This window comes from Sinocyclocheilus anshuiensis, unplaced genomic scaffold, assembly GCF_001515605.1.
Source record: "Sinocyclocheilus anshuiensis isolate Anshui unplaced genomic scaffold, SAMN03320099.WGS_v1.1 scaffold330, whole genome shotgun sequence".
NCBI lineage: Eukaryota > Metazoa > Chordata > Actinopteri > Cypriniformes > Cyprinidae > Sinocyclocheilus > Sinocyclocheilus anshuiensis.
The window spans coordinates 3,359,243-3,377,954 of record NW_015547689.1 but is presented as its reverse complement, the minus strand read 5'-3'; the positions used below and the strand labels follow the sequence as shown (position 1 = coordinate 3,377,954).

The 18,712-nt window shown below is 36.3% G+C and overlaps 1 protein-coding gene and 1 pseudogene across 1 annotated transcript in view; both read left to right on the top strand.

The window, feature by feature from the left end:
• Positions 1–5,344, top strand: part of LOC107703468 (alpha-methylacyl-CoA racemase-like) — a 25,150-nt gene extending 19,806 nt beyond the window's left edge. Inside the window, exons 5-6 of the mRNA XM_016506083.1 lie at positions 3,052–3,238; positions 4,157–5,344. Coding sequence (XP_016361569.1) covers positions 3,052–3,238; positions 4,157–4,566 — 597 coding nt within the window. The 3' untranslated portion in view covers positions 4,567–5,344. The remainder of the gene's footprint in view (positions 1–3,051; positions 3,239–4,156) is intronic.
• A 3,079-nt stretch (positions 5,345–8,423) lies between these two features.
• Positions 8,424–18,712, top strand: part of LOC107703467 (membrane-associated transporter protein-like) — an 18,143-nt pseudogene continuing 7,854 nt past the window's right edge.

The window sequence follows — 18,712 nt, the reverse complement described above, 5'->3', positions numbered from 1 at the left end:
TCTATGTGTTGGTGTATTTTTGGGAACACACTCTTTAAGTCTGCGTGGTTGAAATCCCCAGCCAAGATGAGAATAGCATCAGGGTGGGCTGTCTGCTGCTCACTGATGTGCTGGTACAGTTCATTACAGTTCAAGTTGCATGTAATTCATAATTATTGTGACGACAATAGCATTTTCTGTCTTGCGTTTTCAACATATTAGGAATAGGCTAGGCCTACAACTAAAATTGAATGGGTGCATATTTTAAAATAAAAATATTATTTGCAGTTCAGATTGATTACTTTACAAAAAATCTTATTATTTATTTAGTTCCTTTACCATTACCATAGTGGTCTGGTCTTAATATTTTCCTCAAAACAATAGTCCCCCTAATGTTCTAGATATGATTATGGCCTTGTTTGGTATAAATAAAAAAGTTAGTTGAACAAATCACCAGTGTAGACAATGATACAGAGAAAGAGAACAAAGAGTTTTTTTTTTAATTATTATTATTTAATAAAGAAGAAAAGTTTTTGTTGTGAAAGTGCATGATATTCTAGGCTGCCTATGAAAGCTTTTTTTTTTCTTTTTCTCCAGTGTACATATAACATTATTATATAATATAACAACAATTTCTTTTGGTTTTTGTGTTGAATCATCTAGCACACATAAAGGTTTGTTCACACCACTCGAGTCTAGTTCACCCTTGCTGTATTAAATCTGTGTGTTTACCCTGTTGGTGTTTGTTGAAGCAGTTGGAAAAAAAGCAGCTTAATGTTTGCTGGCACATTGGTCAGTTCATTAAAGTACCCTGTTTTGATCACACTACACTAGGTTTTCTCTACTGAAAAATTACAACGTTTAGCAATTGATATTCTGCTTGTTAATTAAATATGACATTTCATTTAGCCCTGAGTGCATTTTTATGCGTTAGAAAACCTCAACCAGATAATAGAGCTCTAATTCAACTGAGGTTATGTAATTTGCTCGAACACAGTATGATCTCTGCCACTTTAAGCCCTTAAGGAAATAAACTGTGGTAAACATAAAAGTTAATATGTGATAATCCAATATTGAAGTACCTCTCACATTAGCAATTCAGACCTGGAGCAGAGCTGCAGTGCTAGTGGAGAGTTTCTCCTGATAGCCGCGTGTGCGCCAAGCTAATGTCGATGTGGGCAGGAGCTGTGGTAATGATGATTAGATGTTTGTCTGTTAGGCAGTAAAGATATCTGAAGCACATTCCTGTGAGAGTCACCTTGCCACTCTTTGATAATACCTGTGGTTTGATACTGACAGCTGTTTTTAGCGATGTCAGTGTTATTAATCCGCAAGGCAGGCAAATCGTTTTTCACTTGCATGACAATTTGGATGTATTATAACCTGCAAACTTTATGCTTTTTCATTTCAGTTTTAAATACTTATTAGAAATTTAAGAGGCGGCCTGGGTGTTTCATTAGCATTTCCTAATTGTGTTATGCAACATTTGTTATGGGGCTATGTTTCGGTTTAAATCCCAAGTAGTCTTTGACCACTGTCGTCTTCACATTGACATCCAAACAAGTCGAAAAAGGAAAAACATCTTGCATTAACTCATTATTTTTACAAAACTATAGTTAAATATTCCACTTTGCTGAACGCCTTTCTCTGACCAATAGGAAAGGTGGAAGTGTGAAAAAAATAGCTTTTTGAGGCATAACGTGATAAAACATTCAGTATTAGGCCAAGCGACAGGCATCTTCTGGGAGAGTGACTTCTTGGTGGTCAGGCCAATCATGGGCACAAATAGAAACCCAGATTGTCAATTTCTCTTTGAAGGCTGGGCTCACTGGGAAATATATGAAGTATATCCATATTAAAGTTAATTTGGCAAGGTCACAGTCTTTGAAATGTGTATATATTTATGCATGCATCTTGTGAGAGATTTGAACTACAAACATTTCTTTTCATGTGTGAAAATGTTTCTGGAACACTTGCTACAGACCCTTTAACCTCAGCCTTGATGCCAAATTTGTCATTCAGAAAAGATCTAAGTGCTATAATTCTTTAAAGGGGTCATATCATACATATTTGACATAAGTCTACTTATGCTAGTGAGTTTATTTGTGTAAGACAGTCATATTCTAGTTTTTCATTGCCATTTTCACCCTTTCTCTGAAGTAAACAGCCTGATTTTTTTTTTCTGCCCCTTTGAGAAATGTCCCCATTGCATGTGAAATTATTAACAATATGTATTGCTTTCTCTGCCACTGCCTTTGAGAGTTTATTGTTGTCAAATATAGTTTTTTTACCTTCCCCTTCTTCTAATAACAGCCTTTGTGAAGACTACAGTATGACATTGTGACTGGTTCACAAAATCAATGCTGAAATATGCCACACAAACTCTTGAAATCAGACTAAAAAGATCAGAGACCTTGTTAAAAATAAATGTAATCCATTTTTCATAAGCGTGGACAGTCATGTATTTAATGAATTCTGTATACCGCTGCAAAATTAACTACATTTTTAATGTGTAGTTTCAATAAATGCTTTTTGTGGACTGAGGATGAAATATCTGAAGGTTACATTATGTTTTCATAGGACATGATCAAGCTTTATTATGCATAAAAGATCAAAGACATTTTGATTACTCATGATATGGTTGCTTTCTAGTCCTGCTGTGCCATGGATGTAGAAATTAATCTACTGACAAACCTCTACAGAAATGCAGGTTGTGTTTTACTGTGGTGTGCTTGAATTACAAAGTTGCTTAAATCTTCCCCCATCGTACCACATTTCTATCTTGTTCAGTGCGTTCATGTATGTAAATATATGTGATTATCTGCACCATTTGCTGCATATGAAGTTATTGTAAATTGAATCTGATGAATATGTATGACAACTACAGTTTTAATGAGGATTTAGCCCTTCATAATGTTTCCTTAGTGACCTTGCTGCTTTATCCAAAGCTCAGCATGACAGAATAATGGCAGATAATGGATTACAATTTTTTTTATTTTAAATGGAATCTATTGTATTTTTTTGGATTAAATTTTATGTTTTTTATGAACACCCCTCTTGTTTTATGTGCAGGTGGAAGGTGCCGCATATGTCGGCTCCTTCATGTGGAAGTCCCGTAGCCTCGGTCTGTGGAATCATCCTCGTGGGGAAAACATGCTGGATAGTGGTGCTCCATTCTATGATACGTACCGTACGTCTGACGGAAAGTATATGGCAGTGGGGGCGATTGAGCCTCAGTTCTATCAACAGCTTATTCAAGGTCAGTGCATTACATTTCTTCTTAATATGGTCCTGTGTCATCTTCTGAATATGGTGGATGTTCTCATGGTGTGAATTGTGATATGAATGCTTGCTGTCTTTTTCAGGATAGTTGTCATATGTAATTTTAGTGTTTTTTTTTTTTTTTTTAAGTATTTACTCATTTAAGCCTGCAGGCAGCCACACAGACAGCTGAAATTCTACCTTTTTTTTTTTCATCATTAAATAGATGTTTTTAAAAACAACTGGCATGTATCTTATTTTTTCTGATCTCTTGTTTTTAATTTTCTTATTCTTTTTAATGATATACAGTATATTCTCATTCTTTTTAATTGTATATTCTATTTTTTTGCATTTTAAGATCTTATTTTTATTTTATTTTTTCTATTCTCATTTTTTGTTTTATTTTCTTGATATTTGTAATTATATTTATTCTCTTATTTTGGCATTCTATGGTGTTATTATTTTTATCTCTTATCTCTGTGTATTATTTTATTTTATTATCTAAACATCAAGCTGCTTTTAATTCACCTGAAATAAACCTATTACCTGAATGACATCTCAGTACAATTAACCACAAAATTCTCAGGGTCACATTTGTCTAGCTACATGGCTGCCGACTACATGGAAATGCTTTATTAGTATGTGCATAGGTGTTCACCCTGTGTCCCGATGACCCAAGTGCTAATGCCGCGTACTTAATCTTGCTTTGAAACCATAATGACTCTATTGCTATTCATGTTTGGCCCTCAAAAGTAGAAAGTCTCCTTATAAGTCACCTGCTGTGGCCAGTGCAATGTACTAATGGCTTCTGTATTCAAAATCTTTCATGATCTCTTTGATCTTTGTCCTCTAAACTCCTTTATTGATTTCTTTCCTCTTTTTTTTATCTTCCTTATCTAATTCTCTCTCACCACAGGTCTGGTCTTAAATGATGCTGACCTGCCCGCACAGATGAGTGTATCTGATTGGCCACAGCTCAGGCAGACATTCACCCGGGTCTTTGCCACCAAGACGCAAGCGGAGTGGAGTCGGATTTTCAATGGGACAGATGCCTGTGTCACCCCTGTGCTGTCATTGGATGAGGTACTCTCTCACCCCCACAACCAGGCACGGGGGTCGTTCTTCAAGGACTCTCAGAGGGAAATTAGCCCCCGACCTGCACCCGTTCTATCCCGCTCCCCCGCAGAGCCCTGCCACTCCCGGGACCCCTTCATCGGAGAGCACACTCGCTCTGTGCTGAAGGAGTACGGGTTTGAGCAAGCACAAATAGAACAGCTCTTGTCTGCCGGTATCATAGAGTGTAACGAAGCTAAAGCGCGTCTATAAATCAAAGACTCTGACTGGAGAATCATTACACTTTGTGGCCAGTGATGCAGCACGGGAATCTGAGCATTTCAACTCCTCTGTCTCGAGTGTGAGGGGGCATTTCAGAACAAAATTACTCTCCCTTGTGAATCAGTGGGTGCTGCTGTCGAAGTGCACTAAATAATCCTGGACTTTTCGGTTAAAATTTCCAAAGCATTCAACTCATATTTGTAATTGCTGCGGTGAAAGTCAAGTGGGATTTAAAGGCTGTTGCAAATATTCTGTATTAATCTTAACATCCCTATTTTTGTCAGCAACCTCATTCAACAAAGATATTCAATATTGACTTATTTTTTTAAGACTGTTCTGAATTAATAATAGGATTGTGAGGGCATTTTATTTGTAGTTGATTAAAGTGTACCACTTTTGGTTCTGAATTGAAATCCTTGACTAATAAGTGCCTTTAGCAAGAATAGCTGAGTGTGAGTCATAGACTAATTAACTGAGTGAAATATTTGCCTTTGCCTAATTGTTAGGCAGCGCTGATGAGCCAAGATAATGGTATTAGGATAAAACCAATTAATGATTCCGCTTAAGATGAAGTTTTCTGTTGTCATAATATCGCTACTTGTATAAAATGTAACACTTGTTCAACATGGTAGTGGGCTTTTAATAATACAGATAGCTGTTTTATGGCCTGTATTTACTATTTGTAATAGGGTCAGTAAGTTTTGTTTTTGTCACTTAAGGCCAATTCACACTGTACTGACAATGACAACAGACACGTTTGTTGGATCAATGTGTTCAATGGCAGTATAGCTAAAAAATTTATCAACGCGTGGCATATGGAGTCACCTCATAACTATGAGAACAGCAGACACGAGACCACCGTCTTTGTCTGTCCTGGTGCCACATCCTTTGAGGTGGAGTTTGATGAACGTTGTGAAACAGAGAAAAGGTGTGAAGAGCTTATTCTACAATTCTACTACCACCTTCTGGTGAAAACAGGAATCAAACTCACACTTTTCCTGTTACAGATACATGTGTGGCTTGAGTTAAAGTTTGTATTATATTTACACTAATTAGGCGTTTTTTGTTTTTTTGGTAGGTATGACTATCTGGAATTCACTGATGCTAGGGGAGGAAAAGTGCGATATGATATGAAGGTCGGCACGGAGAAATGGCCAAAGGTACAAAAACGGTTTTATTGGAGTATTTTAACTATAGATGTCAACAGAATGTGTTTAGTTATGTAATGAATTATATTAAAAATAATTTGTTAAAATGAATGCAATTAATTATACCCCTTGTAGGGCTGGGCGATATAGCTAAAAAATGTATCAACTATATAATGTTTCATATCGTTCGGTATCGATAATTATTGAAATTTTTTTATAACCTTTTTTAAAACAAAAAGCAATAGAAAAAAATGTTTAAATTTAACCACTGTATTTATAATTAACACAATTTATTGAAACAAACAACAAATATTTTTTGTTTTAACAATCAAACACAATAAAAATTAAACATATCTAATTTCTAATGTTTTATATGCAGATTAAATAGGTCTTTATTGTATAAATATAATTGTCTCCCGAGGGCGCAATGCACAAAATAATGCAGCGCATTTAAATTGTCAACGCAAGGAAGTAACTATAAAAACGTGCATTACGCCTAAATTAACTCATAAAAATCAAATATAATTTCGTAAATTGCATAAACAATTATGAACAAAACAGCATCATGTATTTATGCATTGCTTAATACAAAGAGCCGAATCACACAGATTGCATTTGAAAACTTATGAGACGCAGTGAAAAGGAATAAACCTCCACAAATTTGTGACGTGTTTTCTAAAAGTTTAAACTGTTTTAACTTTGCATGGCTTTTTATACATCTCTTGTGTGAGACACGAGTGCAGCAGTCGTATTTGTCAGTCTAAAAAATGCGCTGAATGCGTTCTGTGTGAATGGCTTGGTTTCGGTTTTAACCCATTAAAGATCTTCTCCTCATTGAGCTTCTATATTCTCTAATATTTTGAATGAATAATGCAGCAGCGGTGCTTCTCGTGGGCTAGACTAACAAAACATTAAAATGCAACAACGTCACTTACATAATCATCACCGCATCTCGCGCGCCACTGATGGCGCTCCCTGACGCACTCCTAAAATTCAATCAAATGCAAATGTTTATTTTAAATTCGACTAATATTCATTCTTTATTCACAATCTCCTCATCACAGGCAGGCACAGCACTCGTTTCAGCATGTGTTAAATTGTGTGTGCTGTCTGCGTCACTCATAGTATGTGCCTATATTGTGCACTATATCGAACAATTTTTCTATGGATATCGAAGAAGGTGTACCGTCGATAAATATCGATACCGTTTTATCGCCCAGGCCTAGGTCAGTGCTTATTTTTGCCTATTGAATTGGTGTTTTTTGGGTCTTCAAATGTCTATGAAATGACGTACTGTAATCTGGGGACCATTGTATTGGTCTACATATGTTGGTGTGGTATAAATTGTCCTTTATACTTACCAGGGCTACTTTTAATATAATAAAAACAGTAATATTGTGAAATAGTATTGTAACTTAAATTAACTGTAATCTGTTTTAATTATTCCTGTGATGGCAAAGTTGAATTTTCTACAGCCATCACTCCAGTCTTCAATGTCACATGATCCTTCAGAAATCATTCTAATATGCTGATTTGGTGTTCAATAAACATTTGTTATTATCAATGTTGCAGACAGTTGTGCTGCTCGCTGTTTTTGTGGAAACTGAGATACATATTTTTTTTCCAGGGATCTTTCATGAATAGGAAGTTCAAAAGAATGGCATTAATTTGACATAGAAATCTTTTGTAACATTATAAATGTCTTCACTGTCACTTTTGATCAATTTAATGCATCCTTGTTTAATAAAAGCATTAATTTCCTCAAAAAATAAAATCTTACTGACCCCAAGCTTTTGAACTGTAGTGGGGTTTTTTTGTTTTTGTTTTTTAAGTTAGAAAAGAGATTGTATAGAGCAAGACACATTTTCTTATGCTTGACGATTGTGGTAAAATCATAATGAATTTGTAAAACAGTTATTAAAACTTGAGAGTTTACACTTTAAAGACTGTTTGGCTTCAAACAATACTTCTCTTGATAACATTCGGAATCATCCTTTCTCAAGTTAAACACTAATAGTAATCCCACAGAATGAGTTGCTGAATGATGTTTCATAACTACTCGAGCCTGAAATCGATTCTCATTCATGTAGAGATATGTGTGGAATGTGGCCTTTTAATCCATGTAGCACCATCTGACTGGTTCCCTGTGATTCACAGCTCGACCTCTATAGATTAAGTCCAGTCCGAGAGAGAGTGGATGATGTTCCGTGAGACGCTCACATGACTTTTGAACAGACTCCGTGAATGTCTCATGACAGATTTGAGTAAACCAAAGCAGTAGAGGTTAGTCCTGTGAATGGAGAAGGAACACTGGGTGGGGATGTGTGCTTTGACTATAAATGCATTGCCTTCTTGTCTTCCAATCCCTTTGAAGCTGTCTGCCGAGGAATCACATGGTACATCACTTGATTTACCTAATGGGCCATCCCATTATGCAAGACCACAAAAGAATGCTTGTTAGGTCTACATTTACATTTTTTCTACCATTTAAAGTTCCCTAAACACTCTATTGTTCTTATTGTCTGATGGCTATTTGCTATTACATTAAGTATGAATTGTTGGTTCTGTCTTGCACTGATTTTCTGTTGTAACCCAGTAGAAGGAAGAGAAGAACATCCACAGCTTGTAATTTGTGTCACGTGCTTACAACAACTCCACCAGTGGCCTTTGGCAACAATGCTTACTCAATTGGCTACGAAAATGAGGAAAAAAAGCAAGGCTTACTTCCTTGATTCCAACCAGGCGACCACCTCCTTTTCTTCTCCGCTCAGCTGACATTGTAAATACTAGTTTTGAGTTTTATCCCCCAGCTATGCAGTAGGAATTAAGACTTTCAGCACTGATAACCGTGACTCTCCTTACCGAGGACCAACCTTGCAGGTTCTCTGCACCGGACAGCCCGCTCACATCCATGGAGAACTACCCGGTGGACTCGGGACCGAAAGAGGACTATTTGGACTGCATGGAACCAGCTGTGTTTGGAGCGGTGGAGCCCCCGAAGCGCTCAAGAGGAAGGCTTATCATGCACGGCATGGTCATGTTTGGAAGGGAATTCTGCTATGCCGTTGAGGCTGCGTTTGTCACGCTGGGAGCGTTGGACTCCCCAGATGCCTGTACAGCCTGGTGTGGCTCATCAGCCCTGTTTTGGGTTTTATCCTACAGCCGGTCATTGGCTCCGCAAGCGACTACTGTAGGTCCCCATGGGGCCGAAGGCGACCATACATACTCTTACTCGGGATTATAATGTTAGTGGGCCTGACTTTTTTTCGAAATGGAGATGCGGTCACATCAGGTAGGTGCTGATGAAGTAAATGTGATGGATCTGTCCAGATCATGAAATCAGGAGCTACTGGTGTTCAATGCAATTTTAAAAACAGATAGCAAATTATATCTGCTCTCCCTTCACCACTAAAAATGTGGTTAGGTTGAAATTTAAAAATAAAATAATGACCAAGGAAGGAAGGGTAAGCAGATATAGGAACTGCAAATAATTAAAAAAATTTGATTACAATTGGTTTTCTCTTCCACTGTGTTTTTCACATTAAATGACCAATGAAAATGTGACAAAAATAGTTGTGTATAATTAGACAGGAATATAACACAGCTGGACATTGCATGGATTTCTTTTCTTTTTTTTTTACAGCGTTAGGGGAGTTTTTACCTATTCCTACCATATTTCTTGTTAAATACTTCAGATCTAGAATTGTAATCATTTTCAATAAAGGGTGCTTGTTAATTTACCAAGCACATACATTTGAAATACTGCAGAAAACTTCTGTTTTCATTACTACAAGTAGGTGTCCTTTGGCCTTTTTAAAAGCTGAATTTTGTTATTAGTTAGTTAGTTATTAATTTATGCCTTTATTTATTTCTATGTGCATTCATTTATGCATTACAAAAGACTACAAATGAATGTAAACATAACTGGAAGAAAAACATAAACTGCACTTTTGCCTTCTGAGCAATGGCCTGACCTTAAGTTTTGACATTTCTAAAAAGTTATATTCAGTAGTATTCCTTAGCATTTAATGTATAATGTGCTTTTGATTAAACTAAGCATGATGCTGTTTCTCTCCTCCAGCTATACTAGAGGACAGAAATGTTAAAAGGACATGGGCGATCGTAGTGGTTATGTTTGGAGTGGTGATGTTTGACTTTGTGGCGGACTTCATTGACGGGCCCATTAAAGCCTATTTGTTTGATGTGTGTTCTCATCGGGATAAGGAGAGAGGGCTTCATTATCATGCCTTACTCACAGGTAAGGAGTAATAAGTGATTTGCTTGGCCTTGCTTCATATTTTTTTATTAATGTTTCTAAGTGCATTGATTTAATCTGAAGTTCTGCAAAATGAGACCGAAAGACTTGTTTTTAGAGCTGAATTTACCAGAAGAAATAATAGCTTTCAAACATGAGAAAACTTGATTTTCTTGATTTTTTTAAGATTCACACGCTTCTCTGCAATTACCACTACAGGAACCAGTACCTTACAGATGGCTCTGCAATGTGAAAATGACTGACAGCATTTGTTTCAAACTGCTTTCATGGGAGCACTTTTGAAAGCTTTCAAGTGTATTATCTGTACTGAATTCCAGGTCCTTGTGAGATTAGTTGGCACTATGGCAACAGTTCGTTTTTCTTTCACCATCTGTAACATGGTCGGTAGGGTGCTTTGGTGTTGTATTACTGATGTAACCGAACATCCTGCTGTCTGCACGGCAGTTGCAATGCCTCCTGGGGATTTGGTTGTGTTAACAAGACATCAGAAAACACCTGCTTTGGTGTGTCCTTAGTCAAATCTGGGTTGTTTTCTGGTCAAAATCCTGCTATCTTTCGAGGGTTTTCACTGTCACACATTAACTTCCACGACCTGAAATGGAAAAAAGTAATCTTAAAAAAACATTCTAAATCTCTTTACAAAAAGAGTGAAAACAACATATTAGTCGGGCTACTAGAGACACGTGTGCTTTCAGTCTCGTGTGAATAACATCTATACAAGTACTCACTGATCTTTGGTAAATGTGGCAGGCTTTTATATATGTCATGGTTTGCACTGATTAATGAACAATCAAACAAAGTGAAGATATTTATTTACCCAGATGCCCAGTCTACATAAATGATTTTATTTGATTTTATACACCATTACCATTTAAGAAAAATAGCACCCTAAAAAATAAGCAAATGCTCGTGAGAACTTCCTGAGGACTGTTATCCAATTATAGTAAAACTTGGCAGTGATTTGGTCTGTGTGCAGTCAGGGTGTCCTAATCCAAACAGGCCCAGTCATGTGCTGAGATCATGGGTTGGAGCTGAGAGCTTCAGAAGCACATGACTGGATCGCTGCTGTGGCTCAGGGGTGTGTGTGTGTGTATTTGTTTGTAACCTTCCAAACAGTGCTTTTTTCCCCGGCTTTTACTGATTCTTGGAGCAAACTGAGACAAAATATGCAACATATACCCAATAGGTTCTATCTCAACCTGATATAATCACATGATTGTTCACATTTCTTTTCACATCAGCAGCCAATGAGCTTGCTGCTCAACATTTAAATACTCGGCTAGTGCTTGCTGTAGCAGTTGCAGTGCGCTTCAGAAACCCTCCACCATCCCCATCTCCACCTGTATAGATTTGCTACGGAGTGATTTCATGTATGTTACATATGGGGGTTATTTCATACATGTTATATGTACAGCAGCAGTTTTTTCTGATCAGCATATCAGAATGATTTCTGAAGGGTCATGTGACACTGAAGACTGGAGTAATGGCTGCTGAAAATTCAGCTTTGCCATCACAGGAATAAATGACATTTTAAAATATGTTAAAATTGAAAACAGTTACTCTAAATTGTAATAATATTTCACAATATTATTGTTTTTACTGTATATTTGAACCTATAAATGCAGCCTTGGTGATCATAACATACCCCAAACATTTAAACGGTAGTGTTGAAAATTACTGCTATATCATTGCAAAAGAAAAATATATATCTTTTAAAAGGTTCAGATATTACATAGTTGTATAATATGAATACTAGATTTGTCAACATTTATAACAAATATCTAACATGACAGAACAGAACACATTATTTTGTATTTAATGGCCGGAAAGTTTTTTACATTTTGTAAAACTTTATTTTTGCAGAACATTTTAACAAATGTATTCAAAATAATTACTTGCTAAAGAAACATTAGAAAACCAGACATTTATTTATCTTATGCACATTATTCCATTAAAAATGTCATAATTGGTGTAACAAGACCTAATACATTTTAATTCCATCCTAAAACGAGAACAACACTTAAAGTACTTAAAGTACTTTTAGTGCCTTATCTGACTTTTGAAGTAGCATTTTGGTTTTTACAAATAGAGCACATCCCACCGAAACTTTCAGTTGTGTTTGATATTCTGAGCTTGATTTTTTTTCAAAGCAGTCTGCTGTGTTTCCTTGCAGGTCTAGGTGGAGCCTGTGGATACCTGATTGGAGCCATGGACTGGGGTCACTCTGCTCTTGGTGTCGTACTGGGTTCAGAATACCAAGTTATCTATTTTTTCTCATCACTGACCTGGGGCATTTTTCTCACCATGCACCTTTTCAGCATCCCAGAGAAACCACTAATCAAAGATCACAGTTCGGACTCTTGTCTAGCCACGGCTCTGCTCCTGGAGAACACACATCATAACGGCTATGGCGCGGTATACAAAGAGCCACAACCTCTGCCTGAAATGAGGCAGCGCTCGTTTTCTGCCCTGAGTGAAGCCAATGCAGTCACACCCAGTATCAAGCAGCCTAGCAGCGAGGTTGGTCATTTGTGTTACCTTGAATCCCTTTCATGTGGCTTTTATTCTTGGCTTCAGCCTGCACCCAATTTCCCCTCACATTTTAATGACTTGTTTCAGACCTTGGAGCATCAGCCGTAGTGAGCTGTAATTAGGCTGGATACTCATGCCTTTCACAGAAACAATTCCTTGTTTGGTCGATAATGAAAATGAGGACATGCCTTTTCCGTTTTATTAAAAATACAACACATAATGGTATGTTAAGAGGTCTTTGTGGTGATGTGATGACGTTATGATTACTCATTATGGCCATATTGTGTGTAACTTAATTATGAGGTGTGAAAAATGTACATGGCTCTCAAAGTTCACACTATTTTATTAAATCATTAAGTATTAAAACAGGCCCAGGTTTACAGTTAAAAATAGTTACATAATATAGCAGGGGATTTTAGACATATGTGTCTCATTATATGGTCGAGTCTACAATTCTGAGACCACTATGAAAATAACTGTTTTGTATTTGCATTAGTACAAAAAAAATCATATTTTCAGCATAATAATTTGAGAAAATTTGAATTAATAATATAATAATAATGCATTATTGTTGTTATTGGTACTGTTCATAATAATGGTAATCCTTTAAAAGTTTAATGTTATAATTATTATTATATAATTGTACAAATAAATATAATAATAATAATGCAAAGAGCATCTTGTTTTTCAATGGAAGCAAGAACATCTTATTGTCTGTACAAGAGTACATACATTTACTTATTTGATTAATGACCTAAAACAGTGCAGAATGTTAAATATTTCTTTTTTTCCCAGCTGTGTTTTACAAGCTTGTAAACCACATATTTCAGACATTTGCACCCAACGTCTTATATTATCATTAGAGTGTCTCAAATCATAAAAATAAGGCATGCTCTTTGTAAAACCTCCACTGTGGTCCTTAACCCAGACTGCAGTTTGTCATGCCAGTGAGTCACACCAAGTAATGCTTTAATGTAGCAAGAAAAAAAAATCATAGCAAGACTCCTATTCATGCTGAAAATGTCAGCATAGCAGTAATTAAGCACTGCTTTCATCTAAATAATAATATATCAGTATTAATTGGAATGATGTATATATAAGTCATACAAATGAATTAACCCAGGTAAGATATTATGGTTACTAATGCTGCATGTCTGTATTAATCAGAATATATTTAATATATGTATGTATTTATATATATTATTATTATATATTTTCATTTAATGTTCATATCGAATTGTTAATGACACTAAGGTAAAAAGAACAGTAAATCCCACTAATCCTGTCAGTCTAAACCAGTCTCGCAATCATTAACCTCTTACAAACCTCACATAATCTGCCATCTGTCCCTGAGAAAGAGTTCTATTCCACCAAACACTGCTCTTGGACAAAATGTTCAGAACATATAGTTCTTGTTAATGTACAAATGAGAAGGGAGGCTTGTTTCATGGATAGAACACTGGCTTGAAACTTGAGACTTGAAGGGAAATTGTGTTCAAATTATGGGAGACATCAGTTGCATTTCATGCATGAGTGTGTATAAACACTAAATCAGTACAACAGGCTAAAGTAAGATGCAAAGCGAGAAATGTGACATTGACAAAGTTTAATTTTGGCTCTAGAGAAGCATTTTTTTAAAGTCCTTCCTTAAAAATGTCCAGTAAATTTAAAATGAAAATGCATGTATAAATGTATATATAGTACATGATACATACTCCATGCATGTATTATGCTAGTATCTGTACTACTGTAAGTTTGCACATTTTTTGTGAAAATTTGTTCCTGCAGGAGAGACAGTTTTAGTAATGAGTTTCTGACTTTATCTCCATATTCATTACAAGACCTTTAACAAATCATAACACTGTTCATGAGTATTAATTAATTCATTTCACACCATTGCCCAACCAATATATATTTCTTTTCCATCAGTGAGTCTATTTATTTACAGAGAGATCCCCATCCCTATAGTGATATCACAGTAATGAAAACAACCCTTTGTGGTTATGAAAACATGTCACATCCATATTAATGTTTCCTTAACCTTCGAAGTGTGTCAATTTATTTCAATGTAAAAGTACATTCTTTTATCCCAGTATAATGTGCAGAGTCTGCTATAAGACCTTCATACTTGTTACTGCATGAAGTTGACATGTTTTTTGGAAACCCGATGATTCATATGATCACTATGCATTAATTGAAGGGGGTCTGAATACTTTCCGTACCCACTGTATATCATAGCTCAATATGCACATATTATGCCATTTTGAATATTGCCTTTCATGCAGTGTGTAATGTAGCTGTATATGAATGTAAACAATCTGCAAAGTTGTAAAGCCGAAAGTACACGATAAATAGTTATTTGTCTCCCAAAAGAAAGAATCGACTCTGAACAGCCGAAATGAGTTGTCAGTGATTCCAATCCCACTTCCATGATGGCTACATGTTATGGAGTAACACATTTACATAATGCCCGTCTATGTTCTACGTTGGCCGGCCGTGAACAACCCTCAAACACTGTAGCTTGTTCGTGTGGTTAAAATCATGTTGAAAAGATGCTGTCCTACACTGTGAAAGTAAATTTGTTTTATTTTCACTTCCGAAAGAAATATGGAAGCCCGTTTCTGCCACTGAATAAAAAAATTAAAGAGGTAATTGTGACTTTTTATCTCACAATTCTGACTTTTTTTTTCTCAAAATTGTGAGTTTAAATCTCAAAATTGTGACTTTTTTTTTCTCAGAATTTGCGAGTTTATATCTTGCGAGTTATAAAGTCCAATTTTGAGGGGGGAAAATGTCAGAATTGCGAGATATAAACTCACAATTGCCAGAAAATAAGTCAGAATTGCGAGATACAAACTCATTTCTGAGAAAAAAAAAGTCAGAACTTTAAGTTTATATCTCACAATTCTGTAAAAAAAAAAGTCAGAATTGTAAGATAAAAAGTCGCAATAACCTTTTTTTATTTTTTATTCAGTGGCAGAAATGGGCTTCCATAGTAAGATGAGGCTGCAAAGAATCAGTGGTTAAAATTAATTTTCTCCACTGTAACACAGCAGTACAACCCCAATCTTTATGTGTGACCGCTTCTCTAATCCCGGGAGTTCAACATGGGATTCACAAAACTCTTGCTCTTGAAAGATGGTTCAGAACCCAGTTAATTTGGACCAGCTGGCTCCACTGAATCACAACCTGTAAGTATGATAAATAGCGGTAGACCAATCACAACAGACTGGGCCATCTGACCAATCAGAGCAGAGTAGGCTCACGGAAAGGAGGGGCTTAGAGAGACTGAATCTTAGAACTGCTTCGAACGATTGTGTGAGAATCATTGGAAAATGAGGTGATATTAAATGCATATTTTGAGAAAACTAATGTGTTTTTTTTACCTTGCATGCATGTAAACCTATTGTAGGAGACTCCCAAAACAATATTGGGAACCTTAAAAATGGCATAATAGGGGCATTTCAAATATTCACAGGTAAGTGTTCATGACCTTGAGTTTTTGAACCTTTCAGTAGATATTATCAGCCGTGTGCATTACTGTGTTTCAGGTACAGAAGAGAATGACCTTGAAATCTCTACTGTCAGCTGTGATTAGCATGCCCAGCAATTACCGCTGTCTGTGTGTGAGTCATCTGTTAGGCTGGACGGCCTTCCTTTGCAACATGCTCTTCTTCACTGACTTCATGGGGCAGGTGAGTGAATGAGGTATTTGAGTTGTGCTTCGTTTGCACATCCCTATCTTTAAAGAAGGCTTTTTAGAGGGCTCAGAACAGCCATAAAATACACATCAGAATCAGAATCAGAAGAGCTTTATTACCAAGAGCTGTACCTCCGACTAGAATGTCCAACAAAACGTCCGAATAATCAAAAACCGGAAAAATATTGGCTGGGATGTGTTGCTTAATGTTAAGGAGTTCGTCTCTGGTAAAACTTATAGAAGAAGAATGACAAAACACAGAACAAACAAACAAAAACAATAGAAGAATCACGGAGCTCAGCGTCCTGGCTGCCATTTGCGGCGCCATCATGAATAGAATTTTCTGACACTCCTAATGCTGACACTCCTAATGTTAGCGCACCACAGTCTAGTGCCTTCAACTGAAATCCCTGACCTACCGACTAACAGTTGTAGGTAAAACCACTTGAGCTATTCTTGAGTGTAAAAAAGAATGTATGCAAAAGCGTATTGTTCAAAAGTTTGGGGCCGGTAAGATTATTATTTTTTTTTTTTACAAAAGCAGTCTATTTTGCTCACCAAGGCTTTGTTTATGTGATAAATATGTGATATGAATAAATAAACGAAAGTTATCATCATATTTCTTGCATTTGTCTTTATTCATTTACCAAACCAATAGATTTTATTTTAGTACTAAAGTACTTTAGTACTTTAGAAAGAGTAGCATTTTGAAACTGAAAAATAGATCAATGGATGCTTTGATTTGTGGTTAAAAGGTAGCATAGTTCCTTTATCTTTATCTAAGCCACAACTGGCTTAGTCAGAGTTGAATTGAGATAAATGAGTCTCCTTGTAGGCAGCTAAAGTATAGAGAAAGTTGTTCTGCTGACCTCAACCAGGTGAAAAACGTTGAGGGCAATGACTGGCCATTTCACCACTGATGAGGTGAATAGACAAACTTAACAGGCTGTATGAGAACATGATTAGATCTTCACTGTGTAATAGCAGTAACAAAAGGCATGATGAATTTAAGAAGAAGATGCCATCTTTGAAAGCTGAGGGTCATTAAAGAAACTGTATGAACCGTATGACTTGTGCATGCATGTGAACCTTATTGAAGGCTTGCTTGTGGTAAGAGTTATAAAACTCTCAGAAGCCTTAAAGCCAACCCACAAGATCACAGCAGAGCAGAGGACGATGTCCTTTTGAATTTCCATGTGGTGTCTGAATGGAAAAAGCCTTGTGATGTTCCTGAACTTCACTTGAGTAGCATAATGTAAGCAGATACACCTGTGGAGAGGTTCTCTGGCTTTGTACTTAGTGTTTTTACCCCATTTGACAAAAGATCACCTAGGATGTGATGTTGTCACATGCTTTATCTTATGTTACATCCCTGGTATCTGTCTATACATTTATAGATTGTATATAAGGGGAACCCCTATGCTGAACACAATTCCACATCCTATGCGACGTACGAGAGAGGGGTTGAAGTGGGATGCTGGGGCCTGTGCATCAACGCTGTCTCCTCTGCGCTCTATTCATGTGAGTAATATTGAACCATGACTCAACTGTTCATTCTTTCTGACTTTATCAAACTGCACTTTCTTAATGCATCCAGACTAAAGAAAACTGTTCAATTAGTTTGATAATACATGGCCCTACCACATCGGTTTGGGAATGAAATTGGATAATACACTTTTTCAGAGTTATTAATATGTTTTGATGAAAGAATAAGTCCTTTTCATCATCCTGTCATTCTAATTAGGGCTTCAAGTCATATGCCACTGAAAAGGCCATTTCAGAGGGCTTTATCAGTAAAGACGTTTTATCGGTGATATGAATATGTCTGATCAGTTAATCTGTGTTTGCTATTCATCCAATGCACCATTTGTTCTGTATTAAATGCCATTATTGCAGTCTGCTTTAAAGATTTCCATACGTGTCCATCCAGATGTGCAGAGGCTGCTCCTGCCATATATTGGCCTGAAGGGACTGTACTTCCTTGGCTACTTTGTTTGGTTTGGGAACCGGTTTGATCGGCTTGTTTCCAAACATTGTGGCCATGCTGATGCTGTGCAGTGTATTTGGAGTCATGTCCAGCACTCTCTACACCATCCCATTCAACCTCATTTCAGAGTACCACAAGGCTGAAGAGGTCAGTTTTAGACTGTTACAACAGGACAGGACATTTATAAACAACTATATATATATATATATGACCCTCTAACTCTTAACACTTCCTATTTTAATTCTACTTTATCTATATTTCTTTTATTTTTTCATTCTTTATTTAAAAAAAACATCTTATTTTATTACTGACTGCTTACTTGTCATTTTTTATTCAATTCAAAGTTTGAAATCAAGCCATCTCATGCTACTGCACCAAAATTACCCCACTGTAAAATTAAAAAAACACTGAGTGAGCAAATATTTAATAACCATTATAACTAGCTATCTCACAAATAATGTTTACATATGTATAAAAGCCTACATTAAAATCTG